General features: G+C 54.9%; 1 protein-coding gene across 1 annotated transcript; it reads right to left on the reverse strand.

Annotated features, from left to right (window-relative positions):
- Positions 1-2,704: 2,704 nt before the first annotated feature.
- On the reverse strand, positions 2,705-14,648 carry NCLIV_001290 (conserved hypothetical protein; the record flags this gene model as incomplete). The annotated part of the gene is made up of 21 exons (XM_003879625.1): positions 2,705-2,945; positions 3,284-3,500; positions 3,728-3,896; positions 4,274-4,369; positions 4,762-4,848; positions 5,505-5,565; positions 5,874-6,202; positions 7,098-7,256; positions 7,625-7,750; positions 8,104-8,295; positions 8,946-9,125; positions 9,653-9,729; positions 10,105-10,138; positions 10,205-10,627; positions 10,833-10,984; positions 11,312-11,477; positions 11,946-12,234; positions 12,382-12,428; positions 12,791-13,005; positions 13,638-13,980; positions 14,586-14,648. 21 exons carry the CDS (start codon positions 14,646-14,648, stop codon positions 2,705-2,707), a joined length of 3,666 nt encoding a protein of 1,221 aa, XP_003879674.1.
- Between the last annotated feature and the right edge of the window lie 2,331 nt (positions 14,649-16,979).

Here is a 16,979-nt window from a genome sequence, read left to right on the forward strand (position 1 = left end):
CCAAGGGGGAGAGGGGAAAGGGGGAGGAAGGGGGGAGGGGGGGAAACGGAACGAGAAAAAAGGGAGAGATTCGGCAACGGCGAAAGAGGCCTGAGCGGCACAGAGATTGGTACCGCGAAGCTGCTGGCCCCAGCGGGAAACACACGCGACGCGGCGGTCGGCACACGAGACGAGACAAAGCGACACCGGCCTGAGAGACGAGACACCGAGAAATGCGGGAAACGCGCGTCAGCAGAGAGATCCAGCGTCACTGTGGAGTCCAAGAAGACGTGTGCGAGGGGCAAGGATCACTAGAGAAAGAAAATACAGGCACGAAAACACACGAAACGTCGAGGCGCCGCGGAAGAAGGTCCGAGCTCACCGGGTGATTATGCCACCCAGGCTCTCCCCGCAGAAGACACAGAGGACCTGGCTGTTCCACGGAAGTGAACAGAACGCGAAATGCGTTGTATCCGCGAAAGGCTCTTGTGAAAGAAACCGGAAGCACACAACACACCGAGCACCCCGGAGCGAGCTGGGCGTCAGAAAAATCGGAGCGCGCGTGAAAAGAGTCTGAACGTGCGAAGCGAAGGACACAAAAGCCTTTCACCCGCGGAAACCTAGCAAAAAGATCTCACCTTCGTAAGCTCTAAAAAAATGTCTGAGACGGAATGCCGTTGCCCAGTTGAGTTCAAATGGTAGCACACATCGCCGGAAATGGCAGAGACCACGAAGATTTTCCCTGTTGTTCAGTTTGCCGACTCCCTGCTCCTAGGGAAAGCGTTTTTTGTCGGAACTGACGGTGAATGTTGCCGGCAAAAAAGCTTCGCGACAGAAAAGACTGTTTAGTCAGAATCCGCCGCGTGTTTCATCCGGTCACGCCTGTCGCACAAACCACACGTGAACTGCCTTGATCGTCGACGTCGAATTTCTGTCGGGGTTTTCCGCTTTGCGGCTCGTCTGCTCTTGACAACTTTTCTCTCGTTTCCACCAAACAAATGGAACTGTGTAGCCCACTGTTTCAACCCTTGGCTCTTGGCCGAAAACCTTCACTGGTTGAACAGCGATGAGGGGAGTCTAAAAAAGGTTTCACGCTGCGCTCGACACCCGTCTCGGCGGCCTCTTTCTCGAGCTGAGCCGTCGGAATGCAAGGAATCGGGGACGGCCTCCCTCCAGAAAAAAAAGATGGAAAACGCATAGAGCTGAAAGGAGCTTGGACGAAAGTCTCTCAGATCGAGGCGCTAAAGCACCCCTCGATTGTTTCACACACTTTGAACAGGATGGACCAGCACACGAGGCAGTTCCTGTTTCTCCCGCTCGTGAGGACGGGGGAGAATGGCGTGTTTTCCTTGGGGAACGAATGGATAGTTTCTCGGCGGTTTAAACACGGGCAATGGATGCACACCTTCCAGCTCTCCGGAGTGTCCACGACGACAAACAAACGTTCGTTCCTCCACCGTGGGTCTTTGGGGAAACCGAGTAGCCGAACGGCCTGGAAAACGGAGCTCTGCTGCGGCTCTCTGATTTGAATAGTCCCGATCGATTCGGGATTTCCTCCGGAGGGAGGTACTCGGCGTGAAAGGTAAATATGGTGAATAGGTCTCGGCTGGTGCTTTCTTTTTCATCGCGCTTCTGCGCCACAAAATGTGAGATGCCTGCGTGTTGAGACTAGCTCCTCACCTTGATCTGTTGTATGGAACAGCGAAGCAGAAAATGTTTGTAGAAGTTCCCATGCATAAATGAGAACCCACTGGAGCTCTTGGCAAAAGACGGCTTCTCCCTTTTTGTCGAGTGGAAGCTTTTCCAGGGTTCGCACCGCTTTTGCGGATTTCTGCGGTTGGGTGCCCACTGAAAGACGTTCTGCATGACTCCCGAGGTCGCCGCTTCGAGGCTCCTCTTCATTTGCGAAGGGAGAAAGTCTCGCGCCGTTGAGTAGAGGCTGCTTCCTTGTAAAAAAGTGCGTGGAGGAAGTCGATGACTTGACCGCTCCGGCCGCTTACGTCCCACCCTGGGAGAGGCTTCACGAGCCTTTCTTTCCACTTTCCCCATATAGCTGTGCCTATTTTTTGAGACCGCCGCACGCTTTCGGGTCCGTCTCTTTTGATGAGGACGTCGCGCTACTGATTCGCGTGCACTTTATATATTATATTGTATATATCTGTATATGTGTGTAACTGTGTAGGCTACTTGAACAAACAGCCGCCGGGACAGACACGATGCTAGAAGCAGAGGAGTCAAAAGGCGCTGAAGCGCCTGGGGTAGTCGGCTTCCTCCTTTTCGTACACGCAGTCAAAAATGTTGGTTCCCCGTCCCCGCCGTGTCTGTTTCACGCCATTCGCATTTGCAGACCAAAAGATGGGTCCGTTATGGCACCGAGGTGGATCCGGTTGCGGGTAAAAGAAACTCGTTTCTTTCCGTGATGACCGTCTTTCAAGGGCGAGAATGCCTTAGCCAAAGAAAAAACAGACAAGACCGCGTTGTGGGCAAAGAGAACTGACGGCACCCTTCTTCAGGGTGCCGTCCGACAGCCAATGCTCCGCTCTTTCGGGTCCGCACACCGTCTCTGCGACGCTCCACGGAAGCGCCTACGTATGCACATGCGTGTGCATATCTTCGGAGGAGACAGCTAAAGGATATATATTTCAGCGTTTCAGACTGCATTCATATACGCACATACGCATATATACAGTTTCACCGACAGGGGCCACGACACCGTTGATAAGATTTAGCGGATAAGTTCGAGAGCTTTTTGCAAGCGAGCTTTTTTCCATGTAGCAAGGAGTTTCTTGTCCTCGTCTTTAGCGGTCTCTGCCTCTTTCGCCTTGTCGGCAAGCAGCGCACGAAGCACCTGCTGACACTCGTCTTTAGCTGACGCAGCTTGCAGGAGAATATGGTTCTCTGTAACCATGTTGGTCAGCAACTCGATTGAAGCGTCGATCTCTTGTGTGTCGTCCTTCAGAGGGAACCTAAGGAAAAAACAGACAAATGTGTTGAACCGTGCGCACCACGGAAGAAACATATATATATATATATATATCAGACATGTGCTTCTTATTATCCTTCGAGTTCCTGAGGAGTCGCGCCAAGAGATGCGTCGCTCTGGTTGGTTTTGGTCTGCGATTTCTCGCGTGCAGAGAAGCGACTGGCTGTCCACATGACTGCAGAACCAAGAGTACATGCAGAGACTTGCGCAGATTCGCCCGTATACCCCCACGCCTGCGTCATCTACCTGTCTATACATTTACATATATGCATGTATGGATATACGCTGAGCGTTTCAGTTTGTAATTTCTCAGAGTTCTACCATCGCTTGAGGAGTTCAGTGAAGATTGTCGCGCTTTGTTCTCCAACTTCGCGAGTGTAGAGGAGAGCAATTTTCAAGAGCGCGCATGCAGCGCAGTCCGCTGCCGATCGGCAGGCGTCTGTCTGAAGCACCGGCGACTGCAGGGCGCGGGTGAGAGCCTCGACGGCGCCCTCGCGCCGTGACAGGAAAGTCTCGCGACTGTGCATGGCCAAGGCGCCTAAAGAAAGACAGGAAACACAGACACGCGTCTTCACTCTCTCCTGCGTTCTTGCCTTTCGTCGGGGCGATCGCATCGCCGACTGTCGTTATCCACCGACCCTCACGAGATCTGGTGGTCTCAGAGCCGCGGGGGAAACGTGGAGGCATCTCTCGCCCTCCGCCACCCTTTTCCCCTTCGTCTTCGCTGTGTGGGAGTTGCGTTGCTTTGCTTTCCGCCAGGTTTACCGATGCCGTAGGCCGCTGCACTGATGGCAAAGACGTCGTCTTCGACGAGAGCCTCCGAGGGTGGGCAGACAGTGAGAAGCGCCGCCGGCAGGACCACCTCGCCGTACATCTTCCCAGCTTCTGCGCCTGCGTAATTGATGGCGTCGGCGAAGATGCAGAGCGCGGAAACCTGCAAAACAAAGGGGACAGACGCTGCGCGGATCCGAGGCCGAGGCGCGCAGCGAATCCCGGCACACCACTCTCCCCAGTGCTGCTGGTGTCCCCGCACCGCCCCAGAAGAAGGGAGCTTGTCGAAACCTAGGACCCCCCTTTTCTCCTGTGTGACCGGGCGTCTCGCTTCAGCGTTTATCTGATTGGTGCCGAGGCAGAGAGAGTGGAGAGCACACATCGCCGCGGAAGAAGGCTCGAGAGACCGAGGGCCCCACGGGCGGCGGTGAGACGGGGAAGGCGCGGGCAAACAGAAGTGTGACTCGGAGAGGCGCCTCGTAGAAGGAGAGGCGCTGCAGTCGAAAACGAGACGAGCGACGGCGCAGCAAAGTGTCGTACCTTTCCTCCAGGGTTCGCCTGTTCGTGCGCGAGCAGCGCGCCGAAAGGCATCTTCAGGTGCGCGTCGAAGGCGGGCAAACACTCGGCTCCGTACAGCTGGAAACGGCACGAACGATCCACAGAGTCACCCGCAGAGACAGAGGGAATCAAGGGAAGCACAGGGGAAAAGCCGAGCTCCGGCGCAGCGAAGAAATGCGTGGCAAACGTGGCACTGAAAAACGGTCGAGCGCTGCGCCTCCTCGCGAGGGCAACAGATGGCAAAACAAATTAGGCAGCGACGACCGAAAACGACGACACACAGACCAAACTGCACGGATATACAGAGAGGTTCGTGGAGACACGGTCTTGGTCGCCGCCCCACGCACAAATGCAGTCAATATCTATATATGAGATGGGGGTGTACGCATGCATGTGGAGTTTTGTGCCTCCTGTCGGTCGAGGCCTCCACTCTCTGCCCCTCTTCTGTTTGTCTTTTCTCCCCTGCTCACCTTGAAGAGGGCGCCTGCGGTTTGCATGACAGCGTCGTAGGCCTCCGCTGCCGCCTCGGCTTTTTCTTCCTCATCTTCATCGACGTTCTGGAGGCAACCCGCAGCAGCCCCGGGGCAAACGAATCCTCGCCGGCCCGACAACGCCAAACGCGCGGATCATTTAACAAGCGCCAAAACTTTGGCGAAAACGCGCGCTCGTGTGCAGATGCAGTTCCCCGTGCATGCAGATACGCAGGACGTCCGCAGTGCATGCATCATATATATATATATATATATATATATATATGCCTACGAAAATGTTTAGGAAGCTATATACAAAATTTGCATCGGTATGCACATATATGCATAATTTTATGTATAGTGTAATACGTGCACTGCGCGATACAGGATCATTTTCCTCGACCGAGACGCCGTCTGCCTGCTCAGAGGCGAAGAGAAACCCCGGAAGAAAATTTTTGTACGTGTGCCTTCGTGCATGAAAAATCCACATGTGGAGAAAGCGAGAACTTGCGCAGGCACAGGGATCTGTGTACGATGCATACTGGAATAAACAATAGACACGTAAGGCAGCTGCGTCCAGAAATAAGCACATAAACATATATATATATATATATATATATATACGTAGGTGTCCATAAGATACCGTTTTCGGTACAGATATGGGTGGATCCGCATCTAGGTACCTTGGCAACTCTGCATGTGGATGCGTGCGGGGTATTTCTGGTTTTTTGTTACTGTCTTACCTCCCACTCATCGTCTTCGCCTTCTTTCGAGGCGAGGATTTCAAATTCTTCTGTCAAAATTCTGTAGAACACAGAAGAGGCGCACAACGCAGCTTCTCTCAGATGTATTTCGTGACTCGCATTCTCCATGATTTTGCGTTAATAACAGTCGTCGGTGACTGCGTTCTACTGGCTAAAAGAGTATGTACGAGGCCCCTCGTACACCCCTCCCCGCAACCTCATCACTCCCTATCCGAGCCTCTCTCTGTCTCGCTTGTCGGGTCTTTCTGCCTTCTTATTGCCGACACCAGAATGCTCTCTTGTGCTCTTCCGCTCGTTTTCCTGTCTGCCTGTCCTGCTCGGGTTCTGTGTTGAGTCCGTGACGCGTACGGAATGACGAAGCGGCCCATCGCCTCGAAGATCTGTGCGAGAAAAGCTCTTCGCTCCTCCGCGGTGAAGACCGTCTCTGCAGCTGCCAGCCCGTCTCCTGCGTCCTGTCTCTCCCCCAGAGCCGCGAGGCCTCGGCACGCTTCCTTCCTCTCCTTCTCCGTCGAGAGATTCTGCACGAGTCGCGTTGCCGCGGGAAGGACAAAGTCGCTCAAGTGTCGCGCGTTGTTCTCCTTCAGCGCCTCCACCACCAGGGCCAGAGCCTCGCGGGACAGCCTCACGAATTGCGCCGCGTCCGACACAGACAAACAATTCACGATCGCAGGAAGTGCCTAAAAACAAAGGATCCACAAAAACGCAAGCACATGCATATGTGTAGTTGTAGGGCCCAGAGCTCGACGCGGATACACATCCAGTCCCACAAATCAATATAAACATGTAAAAAATATATATATATATATATATGCATGCGGCGATGCATGTATTGATGGGTTGGTTCGCGTGTCGTAGAGAGGCCACACGTGTTTGCCTTCGTGGAGGAGAGAAGCGACGCAGTCTAATTTGTCAATACGCGAACGAGGCCGATCAGCGAGTAGCGTCAAGATGTTTTCGTTCAGAGGCCGCCAAAACACGAATCGGCAGCTGTCGGGATCTCTTCTGGCAACGCTGAGGATCGCCCCTCTGCGCGATGCGATTGCCTGGCCTTCGCCTCTTGCCCCGTACGAGAAAACCCCCAGGAGCAACGAAATCCGATTTTTTCCTCTCAAGCGCTTCCCATTCTTCAACACCCGCGGAGGGCTGCAGAATCGAATGGGCTCTTCTTGTTACCGAAGGCTTGCGATTGCATTAGAGTTTTGACTGGAAGAACAGACTTCTATGATTCGATTTCCGCGGGAGGGCTTCGCTCATCTCGCGAAGGCGGACGCAGAAACAAACACGAAGCAACGACCTATGAATTTTTCTGTCCCGGGGAACGCGTGAGCGTCTCGACGGCCAGCCCGTCGTCATGGAACGTCCGGAAGCCGAAAGGGGGCGGATAAAGAACGTGTAAACAAAGTAAAGAACGTGGAAACAAAGTAAAGAACGTGGGAACAAAGTGGGGAACGTGGAAACAAAGTGGGGAACGTGGAAACAAAGTGGGGAACGTGGAAACAAAGGGGGGAACGCGATCGCCAATGGACCCCTGTGACTCGAACCCCAGATACACTCAGCGTGCACGCGCCTCACCTGGAAAGCCTCCTTTCGGATCAGAGCGAACTGGGCGCGGGACTCCGCAGTCACCGCCGCCGCCCACTCGGCGGCAGTGGCGGGCGCGACCTGCCCTGCGACGCTGGTGGCCAGAGTCCCGAGGAGTTGCAAGGCTGCGCACTTTTCTTCCACAGCTGCCTGAAGGCGGAAACGCCAAAGTCGCGGCCATGCAAAACGTGAAAACAGGGATTTCCACGCCAGCTGTCTCCCAGCGAAAAAGAGCGGAAAGCTCACAGAAACAGAAAGACTTGAGGCGCGCGGGTGGAGTCTGCGGAGATGCTTCACACATACGGTGCAGAGGACCTTTTCGCGAGAGACAGTCGAGGAAGGACACGAAACGACACTCGCCGACGTGTCTCGTCGACGGGCGACAGAAAACGGGGCGACCGTCCCTTTTTGCGCCTGTTTTCTGCGCAGGTTGTATACAAGACAAAGGAAACGCGAAATTCCGAGGTGGCTTGTCAGGCTTCTAGCGCCTCTCACTTGCTTCGGCTGTCCACGCGTACCGTGTTGATGGAAATGACGGTCTGCCTGCCGCTCTTGTCGGTGATGTTCACTTTCGAAATCCGCCCTTCCTCGCTGATCTTGGCCCCGGCTTCTCCCCCCGCCGCAATCGCCTCGGCAAAGTTGCACTACGACCAAGAGAGAGGCAAGACACAGAACTTCGAAACAGCCGTTGAAGGGACAGAGGCACACGCCGGAACCAAACGCCTTCAGAGCTGTAAGTGGTTTTGCGCACATCCACGGATACAGACGCCACCAAGTCTCACAGACACGTGTATCACCATATCCACATATATATATATATATCCACATATATATACATATATAGGTGTGTTGGGTTGTCTGTGAGGCTTCTTCTTTTTCTCTCGCCCCCTCCCCCCCCCTGGCACTTCTCTCGAGGGGAGATTCGCATTCTTTCGCGGGTTTACGCCGCTGTGTGTGTGTGTGTCGAGAGACCCGCGTGTGGTCCGTTTCCACCTACCTCGACATGCTGGCGAACCTTCGCGAGGACGATGGGCGAAATTGCTGGCAAGAAGCGCACCGCTGCCCCGCCCATCACCTTGGCCACGACGCCCACAGCCTCCATGGCCGTCGCCTGCAGCGAGGCGTCTGCGGTGCCTTGAGAGCAAACGTTCTGGATCTCCACCAGGCGCTCCAGCAGCCAGGGTGCATCCTACACGAGACAGGAGACACCCCACAGAGACGCAGGTCCGATCCCAGAACGGCGAAACCCGAGAAAGGAGCGACAACACCACCCTCGACACAAAGAAAAAAACGCCGCACGCGCAGGCGAGCTGCCGCATGCGGTCCACTCTAGACTCCAGAAGGGCTCTTTCTCTTTCCGTGGGGAAGCCTCTCGGCGACGAGCCGACCCAAGAACTCCCAGTGAAGGAGCGCGTCACACAAAACCGCGCCATGCCGCCCTGTCTCCTCACGACCTCTGACAGGAGGCGGGACGCGTTCCGACTCAAGCGGGAGGCGACCTCCGCCCAGTTTAGGCGTTCTTTCCCTGGAGAGACAGCTTCCGAGCGCAACACCGTCTCTCTCCGGGACGAGCCTCGCAGTTTTGCAGCAACGGAGACAGGCAACGAGGGCTACGCATGCACAGTCGTTTCCATTGAAAACCGCAGTGCGCACGACCCTGGAGTCACGTTCCAGGACTCTCGACGATCAGTAAAAAGCCCTTTCCGTCGTCTTAAGCAGTTGAGAGGGACACAAAACGTCCACTCCCAACCAGTGGCTGAACAAACCTATCAATTGATTAAGCTGCTGCCTGTTGTTTTTCTTCGCTTCGGCGCCGCTCTCTTTTTGACGCAGACTTACGGGCGCAAAGACCTCCATGCCGACGGCAGCCGCGAGGGCGCCGGCAAATTCTACGACCGTTTCGAGGAGCGAACAGCCATGGGGATGCGTTTGCAGGAAGGACGCGAAATCCACCGAGAGCAGGCGGCGCACGGCGCCCATGAAGAAGGAAAAGAAGCGCTGGAAATGCTGGCCGCTGACCTGGGAGTAAGCCAACAAAGAAAGGCAGAAAGATGGCTAGCTAAGGGGCGAGTCGGGGGCGATTCAACATCAGAGACAGACGCGCAGAGAAGAGAACGCGATGCGACGATATTTACATTTGGCCTTTTTCGAGAATTCTTGGCATTCGAGGAAAAAGCACAAGAAGAGGGACGTACATACAGAATTATAGCATTCTACGTGCTCGCCTGCCGTTCGTGGCAAACGTGGAGCGCAGAGAGCCCGCGTGCGTATCCAGCTGTGCATATACGGCGACACTCCGAGAGGGGAGACACGTCGCCGTTGCCACAGGCCGAGAAACGTAGAGGGAACGCGAGCCCGACAGTTATTCCTACGCAAACAACCGGAAATGAAAGCCTTACAGCTGCAGCCTCTCACGGTCAGAGAGAGAAAGAGAGGGCAAGGACAGCAGACCGTTTTTAAGGCGCAAGGGAAACGAAGCCTTCAGGGGAAAACCTAGAGCGAATCGCCATACACAGAATGTGCATCTACGCGCACAAGAGACTTACTTGAGCAAGGACGGAGCCCACAGCGAGGGCGAGTTCCTGCGTTTGTGCGTCGCTGCTGTCGCAAAGAGGCACGACCGCTGCAAGGTGCCCACAGACGCCGATGAAGACGAGTTTGTTGGAATGGCGGAGAGCATCCGTTGCCCGGGAAATGTGCAGAACAATGCAATACGAAACCCTTAAACCTCGATGGGAAAACGGCGCATACGCACTCCTACGTGTCGATGCACATTCGTCAGTGCAGAGGAATATTTTAGGTGTGTGTGTCTGCACATACACATCTGCATTTATAGTTGAAATTGTATATGCATGTGGACATATATGATGTAAATGTAAGCTTGAAGACGTGGTCCACAAGTACGTGCACACCTGTCTCTGCATGCACACGTTTTACGGATACGTGGGCGTGCAGGCTGCGGCGGCTCAACTGCGTAGGGGCCCAGTGCGCATCTCACCATTTTGGAGGGCAGTGTCGATGTACGGGGCGAGCTGGGCAAACAGAGACAAAGACGAACGCGACAAAGAAACTGAAGCGCGAGGCCGTGGAAAACGCACCTTCTGACCACCCACAGGCCGCTGCTTCCCGTCGCTCCCGCTCCTTTTTTTCATCTCCGTCTTCCCTTCTCCCTTGCCGGTTTCTGCGCTGGAGGCTGCTCCGTCATCTCGCAATCTCGGTGCGTCGAGCTGTGCACCCACTTGTCCATACACTGCAGCGTCCATCGCTTTGCCTCCGTCGTCTTCCTCGGATCCAGCAAAGTTCGAGAAGAACTCGGCGACGGCCTGCAAACCCTTTCTGCGGCATCGGTTGTTTGTCTCCGTCTGGAGGGACCCGAGGAGATTGCCGAGCAGGTTCTTCTCGCGCTCGGTCACCTCGCCGTCTCTCTCTTCTCGCTGCAACAGGCAGCAGAGGCAGTTCAGCGCGGCCCAGCGCAGGCGTGCCTGGGGGCTCTGGAGCCGCAGGAGACAAACGGAGACGATCTGCGAAGGCGACACACACACATGGAGACTCATGCGGGATGCACGCGTAAAAGGCGCCTCCCCTCCACGCTCGCCTTTCGTTCGCCCCTCCGCCACACAACGTCGCTCTCCCCCGGCCGCCTGCAAGTGTCGCGTCGGCTGTCGCTGCGCCGCAGGCCGTCTCCTGCCGAGCCGTTTTTAGAAACCCGCTTCCTCGCTTCCCTACCTCGTCCGAATGTGCCACGACACTCAGGCTGCTGTGCTCCTCCTCGAGCAGCGCGGCGAGAAGCGCGAGGGCCGCCAGCTGGCGGTGCGAGTCACCGGACGCGAGGAACGAAGTGCAGATGTGCAGGAGCATCTCCAAGACTGCGTTGTTGTCTGAAAAAGATGGACCCAGTTGAGGAGGGAAGGCATTTACCATCCGTCGTTAGCATGCAGGGATGGCAACTGCATGCGCGGTAACGCTGAGGGGACGTGCGGCAACACCCCACACGGCGCGAGCTCACGCGGCTGAATGAGACAGACACGAGGCGCGCGCCGCGTCACGCAGACTCCGACGAGGACAAACGCGCCGAATGACAGAGACTCGGAGGACGATGGGGGGATCACCGAAGACGAAGCTCTCGAGGAAGGGGGTAATGCATCCACGAAAAGATCGCGAAGAAAAGTGCATGTCCGGGTCTTTCTCGGTTGACGAAGCCTCACTCAGTCTCTCGGCAACACGCGTCGCCAGGGCCAGAGCCTCCTGCGACAATTTGTCGTCTTCCTCGTCTTCTTCTCGGTCCTTCAGGCTCCACGTCTCCTCGTCGGCTGTCACGCGACCGCAACACTCCGCCAGCACTTCCAGAAGAGGCTTCACGATGCTCAGATTCTGAAGGCAAACCGAGGAACGGCGCTTCTCGCGGTCGTCACGCCCGGGGGTGGGGGTCGCCGAAACGCCCGAGACAGTTTGGAGCCTGCGCGCGTCCGTGCCTGGTTTGTCTTTCGCGTGCGCTGAACGCTCGAGTCGAGATGCGTCTGTGTCGACAGGTAAGTCTACTTGAGAACGTTTTCAGAGTGAAGGACAACACCTTCACATCTGGGTCGCTGCATGGATCAGCCGAGCAAACACCCTGGCAACACTCGCTGGTTCACCTCAACGCCTCCCCACACATGTAAACAGAGATCCGCACACTCGCATGTACCTGCACTCTTGTACACATCCCTATACACACACAGAGGTAGACAGATCTGCATACATATACATAAACATATATATATATATATATACATAAACAGATATATATATATATATATACGTATATATACATATTGGCGCTTGAATGAGTTTTCTGCTCACTTTCCTTGCCCATTTGGGTGCACTGATGATGGCGGAAACGGCTAGGCGGAGCGCGACAGGTTTCACATCGTCGCTGTCGTCTGCGTCGTGTGCGCCTTCGCGGTTGCCCACGATGTGGACGACGAGCTCCAGCAGGCGGGCGTGGTGGCCCGCAAAGAACTGGGGCAGCGCCTCAGCAAGTTGCTGGGCCGAGACGAAGAGAGCGGGCGAGGGGTTGGCGAGCAAAACGGAGAGGAGCGGCGGCGCGAGATCAGAGAGGGACGCGCGAATGGGCGACCCCGACGGCAAGCTGCAGGCCTCACACAGCGAGAAAACCGGAAACGCGACTCGCGGCCAGAAGGGAGTCGAAGTCGGAGAGAAAAAATCAGAGAAACAAAAGGGGGAAAACGCCTGAGAGGACTGGAGCCCCGACAAAGACGCCCGCCGTTACGCCTACCTGCTCACGCACGTTACAAGGACCTCGAGCGACGCCGCCACGCAGCCCTGCAGAACCGAGTGTCGGAGACAGGAGTAAAAGAACGACAGTGAACGGCGGCAAAAACGCCCTGGGCGTCCACTTCGTTTTGGCCCCTCTCGCAGGCTTCTCTCGCAAGGCCATGGCAAAACCGCTCTTCCGTCGTCTTTTTCCTTTTTCTCAGACTCGCTCGTAGTGACCCTACCGACGTCCTCCCCTTATTCCTTTGCTCCCAGTCTGTCTCTCCCGCTCGCCCCTCTCCCTGGTGTCTCCCTTTGCCACGGCCACGTTTTCTTTCTTTTGTGTCTTTCACCCCGCGCCTTGTCACCTCTCCGGCCTTTCCGTCCTCCCCTCTCGCCCCCCCCCTTCTCCCACGAAGGCTGCCCTGTACCTCGATCTCTTTGCCGCCGTCGCGTCCCGCTTGGAGCGTCAGCGCAACCTTCCGCGCCACATTCACTCCGTGAGTCTGTGCGAGGCGCGCAGCCATGTCTTCGTCTTCGCATAGACGATCAAACAGCCGAAAGAGCGCTGTGGCTGTCGCGAGCTGGCCAAGCTCCGGCTCGGCTAGCCAGCGCGCCACAACGGCACACGGCGCATCCTCAAGACCTACGGACAAAAGAAACGAACGCACAGGGCGTGTCTAGCATCGGCGAGAGAACAGACGCGAAACACAGACCAGAGAGCGAGTGGCCGAACAGTGCAGGCAAAAAGCCGCAGCCAGCTGCAACAGCCAGAGAAGGAGAAACAACCGCAAGGGAAGCAAAAACGGGAGAGGAAAGAGAAACGGGAGAGACGAGAGAAACGGAAAGGAAAAGATCGGCGGAGCCGGAAGGGGACGACGGGGAAAGGGGGAAGAAGAGAAGGAGAGCAGAGAGACATCCAACGAGGAAGAGGACACGCGAGCAACAAGCCGGACGGGCGGCGACAGAGACGGACAGACGCACTGGAAATTCAGCGATATATGTGTGTGTGTCAGGCTTCTGGGCAGTCACTGTCCTCCGCAAACTTCATCGCGACGCCAGTCGACCAAGTCGCCCACGTGTCTTTTCTCGTGTTTCCGGTCTGTCCCTTCCTTCGTTTGCTTTCCTTCTCTTCCTCCGGCTCTCCCTGCGAATCTGTGAATGCCTTTTTCTCGCTGCATCTGCACGGACAGCCCCCGGCCCTGCCGATGGGAAGGTCCACCTCGTGCGGCTCTGTGTTTGCCGCGAACCCTTTTGGTTTCTTGGCGTCCGCCTTACTTCGCGTCTGCGTCCTTCGCCACACCTCAGCGGCAGCGTCGGCCGCGCTCTTCTTCACCATGCCGTCGGCGCTCTCCAAGACCGCTTGAAGGAGAGCCTCGAGGGTCCGTTGGAGAAGCGCATCGACCTCCGCGGCGTCGAGCGTCCCCTCGACTTCCCCCCAGCGAGACTGGAGACAGCGGCGCAGAAGAATCGCCGCCAAGTGCTGGTCCGCAGGCGAAGGGCCGTCCTCGCGCACGCTCTGCGCGAGAGCAGGAAGGAGCTGCGGAAGCGGCACGCCCGCCAGAGCCGCTTCGCTCGCCGACCGGACGGCGTTGTCGGGCGACTGGAGGGCTTTGAGAGCCTAGCGGAAGCAGGAGAGAGGAAAGGCGTCAGAAAGACGTAAGAAACAATCGCGAGCGCCGTCAGCCAAGACACACTTTGGCGTGCACGTGAATGTGAATGCACGAAGAACGCGGGCCGGTTTTACGTACGTTTTGAGCATCACCAGAAAAAAAAGGTCGCGTGACACGTCCTCACGGCAACCACACATAGATCGACGCTGCTCTTAACAACCCCCCAAAAAGAGCCCCCAAAAATACCTCCCCTGCACAAAAAAACCTCTCTTGTACCTCTGTAAATAGAGACACACGCAGGTACGTATATATATAAATATATATATAAGTATATTCATATATATATATATATATATATAAGTACATTCATATATATATATATATATATATATATATATAAGTACATTCATATATATATATATATATATATATATAAGTATATTCATATATATACATATATATAATTATGTAGATTCGAATATGGAGATGAATAGCTATATTGATCTAGCTAGAACACCGAGAGGAACGGCGCGAATGACAGAATGCTGAGGCACGCGGCAGGACCCAAGGGGATACGTGGTCTGGGCGTTTCGGAGTGTTGGTGTGTGTGTACCTCGTGGACGGCGTTTGGCTGCCCCATGGGATTCTGCGATGCTGGCGACGGCACGGGAGGCATTATTTGCAAGAGGTCGGCGGATTTTGAAAAGGGGAGGCTGTCCACGAAAACGCGGGAAAGCGAAGCGAGGCACTACCGGAACGGGTGGATATAGGGCTGCACAGACCGAAGTCAAGGCCCCAGAGAGACACAACAAAAGCATGCACACACAAGGTGGAGTCTCGCTGTCGGCAAAGTTAAAGGCTTTCGGCACCAGATTCCCTGGAGAATGCGAAGCCTGGAGAACAAGGAGTCTTCTCGACGACCTCGCACGTTTGGAAACGCTCGAAAGACGTGCGTTCTACGGTGCCAAAGACAATTTTTTTCCCAGCCGCCAGCGGCGATACGCAGAGGGAAGAGGGGAAGCACGGGGAAAATGCCGTAGAAAATCAAGGTTACTTTCGGAGGAAGAAAAGCCGAGACGAAACGACACTACTTTGCGCGGGAAGGTGGGTGGCAAACACAAACGAGAAAAGGAAGAGAAAGCAGAAGACAGGAGGGCACAATAGAGGGGAGACCGACGGGGAAGACTAGGCGACGGCAACTGAAAGTAGGGAAGCAAAGGCCGAGGAAAAAAAAGACCTTTTGTTGGGGAGAAGGCGAAAGGAAATGCATGCATGTCTTTGCTTCGGCAGTCAAGACCGATTTTTCACGGAATTTATGGCGGTTGTTGGCTGCTCGGCCGTGTGCTCGAGGGACAGTGCCTTCTTCTCTTTCGGGAAGCTGTCGAGAAGACAGTGAGACACGAGCAGAAGAGAGAGACACTGAGAAACGGCGGGGAACAAGAACCCTTTTTTGAGTGGAGAAAAGGGACGACCAAATTCGTGATCGGCTTCTCCTCTCTTCTTTTATAAAGAGCTTCTTTCAAAGGGATTTTTTCTATGCATTTACTCTGCGGAAAGTGATGGGAAAACGAGACCGAGACGAGGGGGGTGGGCCCCCGCGTACACACCGACAAGACTCTGCCGTTAAAACGCTGCTTTGTGTGCTCTCCAGCTTGCCCGAGTGCAGCGTAGACTCGCTAATCACACTTACACATATGAATGTGCACAAAACCATCGTTTCAGGAATTGCAACCCTGCATGTGTCAAACTTCACATCGTACCTGAGTTGTATTTTCTAGCATATTATGCGGTGTTTTTCAAGTCGCACAAAAAAAGCAATGTAGTCATCGGAAGTATTCATTGATCTTTGCACCACCGAGAGAATTGCAGAAAATGGGGAGACAGTGGGAGGCAGGAATGTGTTGACAAAATTTACGCCTAGAACATATTCGAAGTGGATTACCATGAATATAATTCCAGTTATAAGATACACAGACGGCCAACTTCTTTATGGTTGCCGTACAAATCTCATAGCTGGTGTCATATGTAGCGCCCTGGGAAAAAATGCGGGCTTCTGTCGCTGTGTCGGCCCAGGCGAAGCGCGAAGTACACAGTAGATACTTGATTTTCCGATGAATCCCCCCGGGTTCCGCGTGTTTCCATCAGATTGCTTCTTCCACTCTTCGCTGAAGAGGCGTTGTGGCACTACACCCGACCGAAAACTTCCCTTGCAACGCACCACCAAGTGTTCTGTAGATCTGCGAGGTTCTGTATGTGTATGCGTCACGCAGAGTTCTCAAGAGCGGACGTGAACTCGTGCCACTCTATGCTCTTTCCTCCACGAGTGTTGCAAAGTGTGAACCGAGGACGCAGTCGCATTTCTGAGACAGTTTTCTGCGTGTGGGTTCAAAAGAAACAAAAGACGTTTTTCTTCTTGTCGCCCGGTGAGGGCAGCTAAGGGGGCGATCCTGTCCTAGGGCACTCGAATGTTTTTGTTTCCTCCTTCCTCAGGTTGAGTACAAGTGCTCGTTCGCCGAGGGTTGGTCGGTATTTTCGATGGACGTGTGCGTTTGTGGGCAGTTTTATCGAGTGAAACAAGTCGGCATTTCCACCGGAGCTAGACACTCCGCCCGTAGGCGCAGCCCTCGATGACTGCGTTCTCGTCTCTGTCCACTGTGTGGTTGTCCGGGAACAGCAGGGAAAACGTGCGAGGCGGCCTTGCTTCTGTAGATGCCTACACTGCATATGTCTTTTCAGAAGCCAAGTAGATTTGTGTACGATTTCTGGGACAGCAGCCAAGATAAGGGGCACGCCGAATTCAAAGGTTTCCTGGGATTTTCGAGCAACACGCCGAAGCGGTCTTCACAGTTCTAGAGTCTCCCCGACACAAATAGTAACTCGGCATTACGCCTGTTGCCGCTATTTTTTGAGTGCGTACCCCGTAGTATGTAGTATGTTTAAGCGTGAAAACACCAAATGGGACATGTTCCTAGTTGGCGCGCTGGCAACTGTAGAAAAGACTTCCGCC

Source organism: Neospora caninum, chromosome Ia, assembly GCF_000208865.1.
Source record: "Neospora caninum Liverpool complete genome, chromosome Ia".
In the NCBI taxonomy this organism is placed as follows: Eukaryota; Apicomplexa; class Conoidasida; order Eucoccidiorida; family Sarcocystidae; genus Neospora; species Neospora caninum.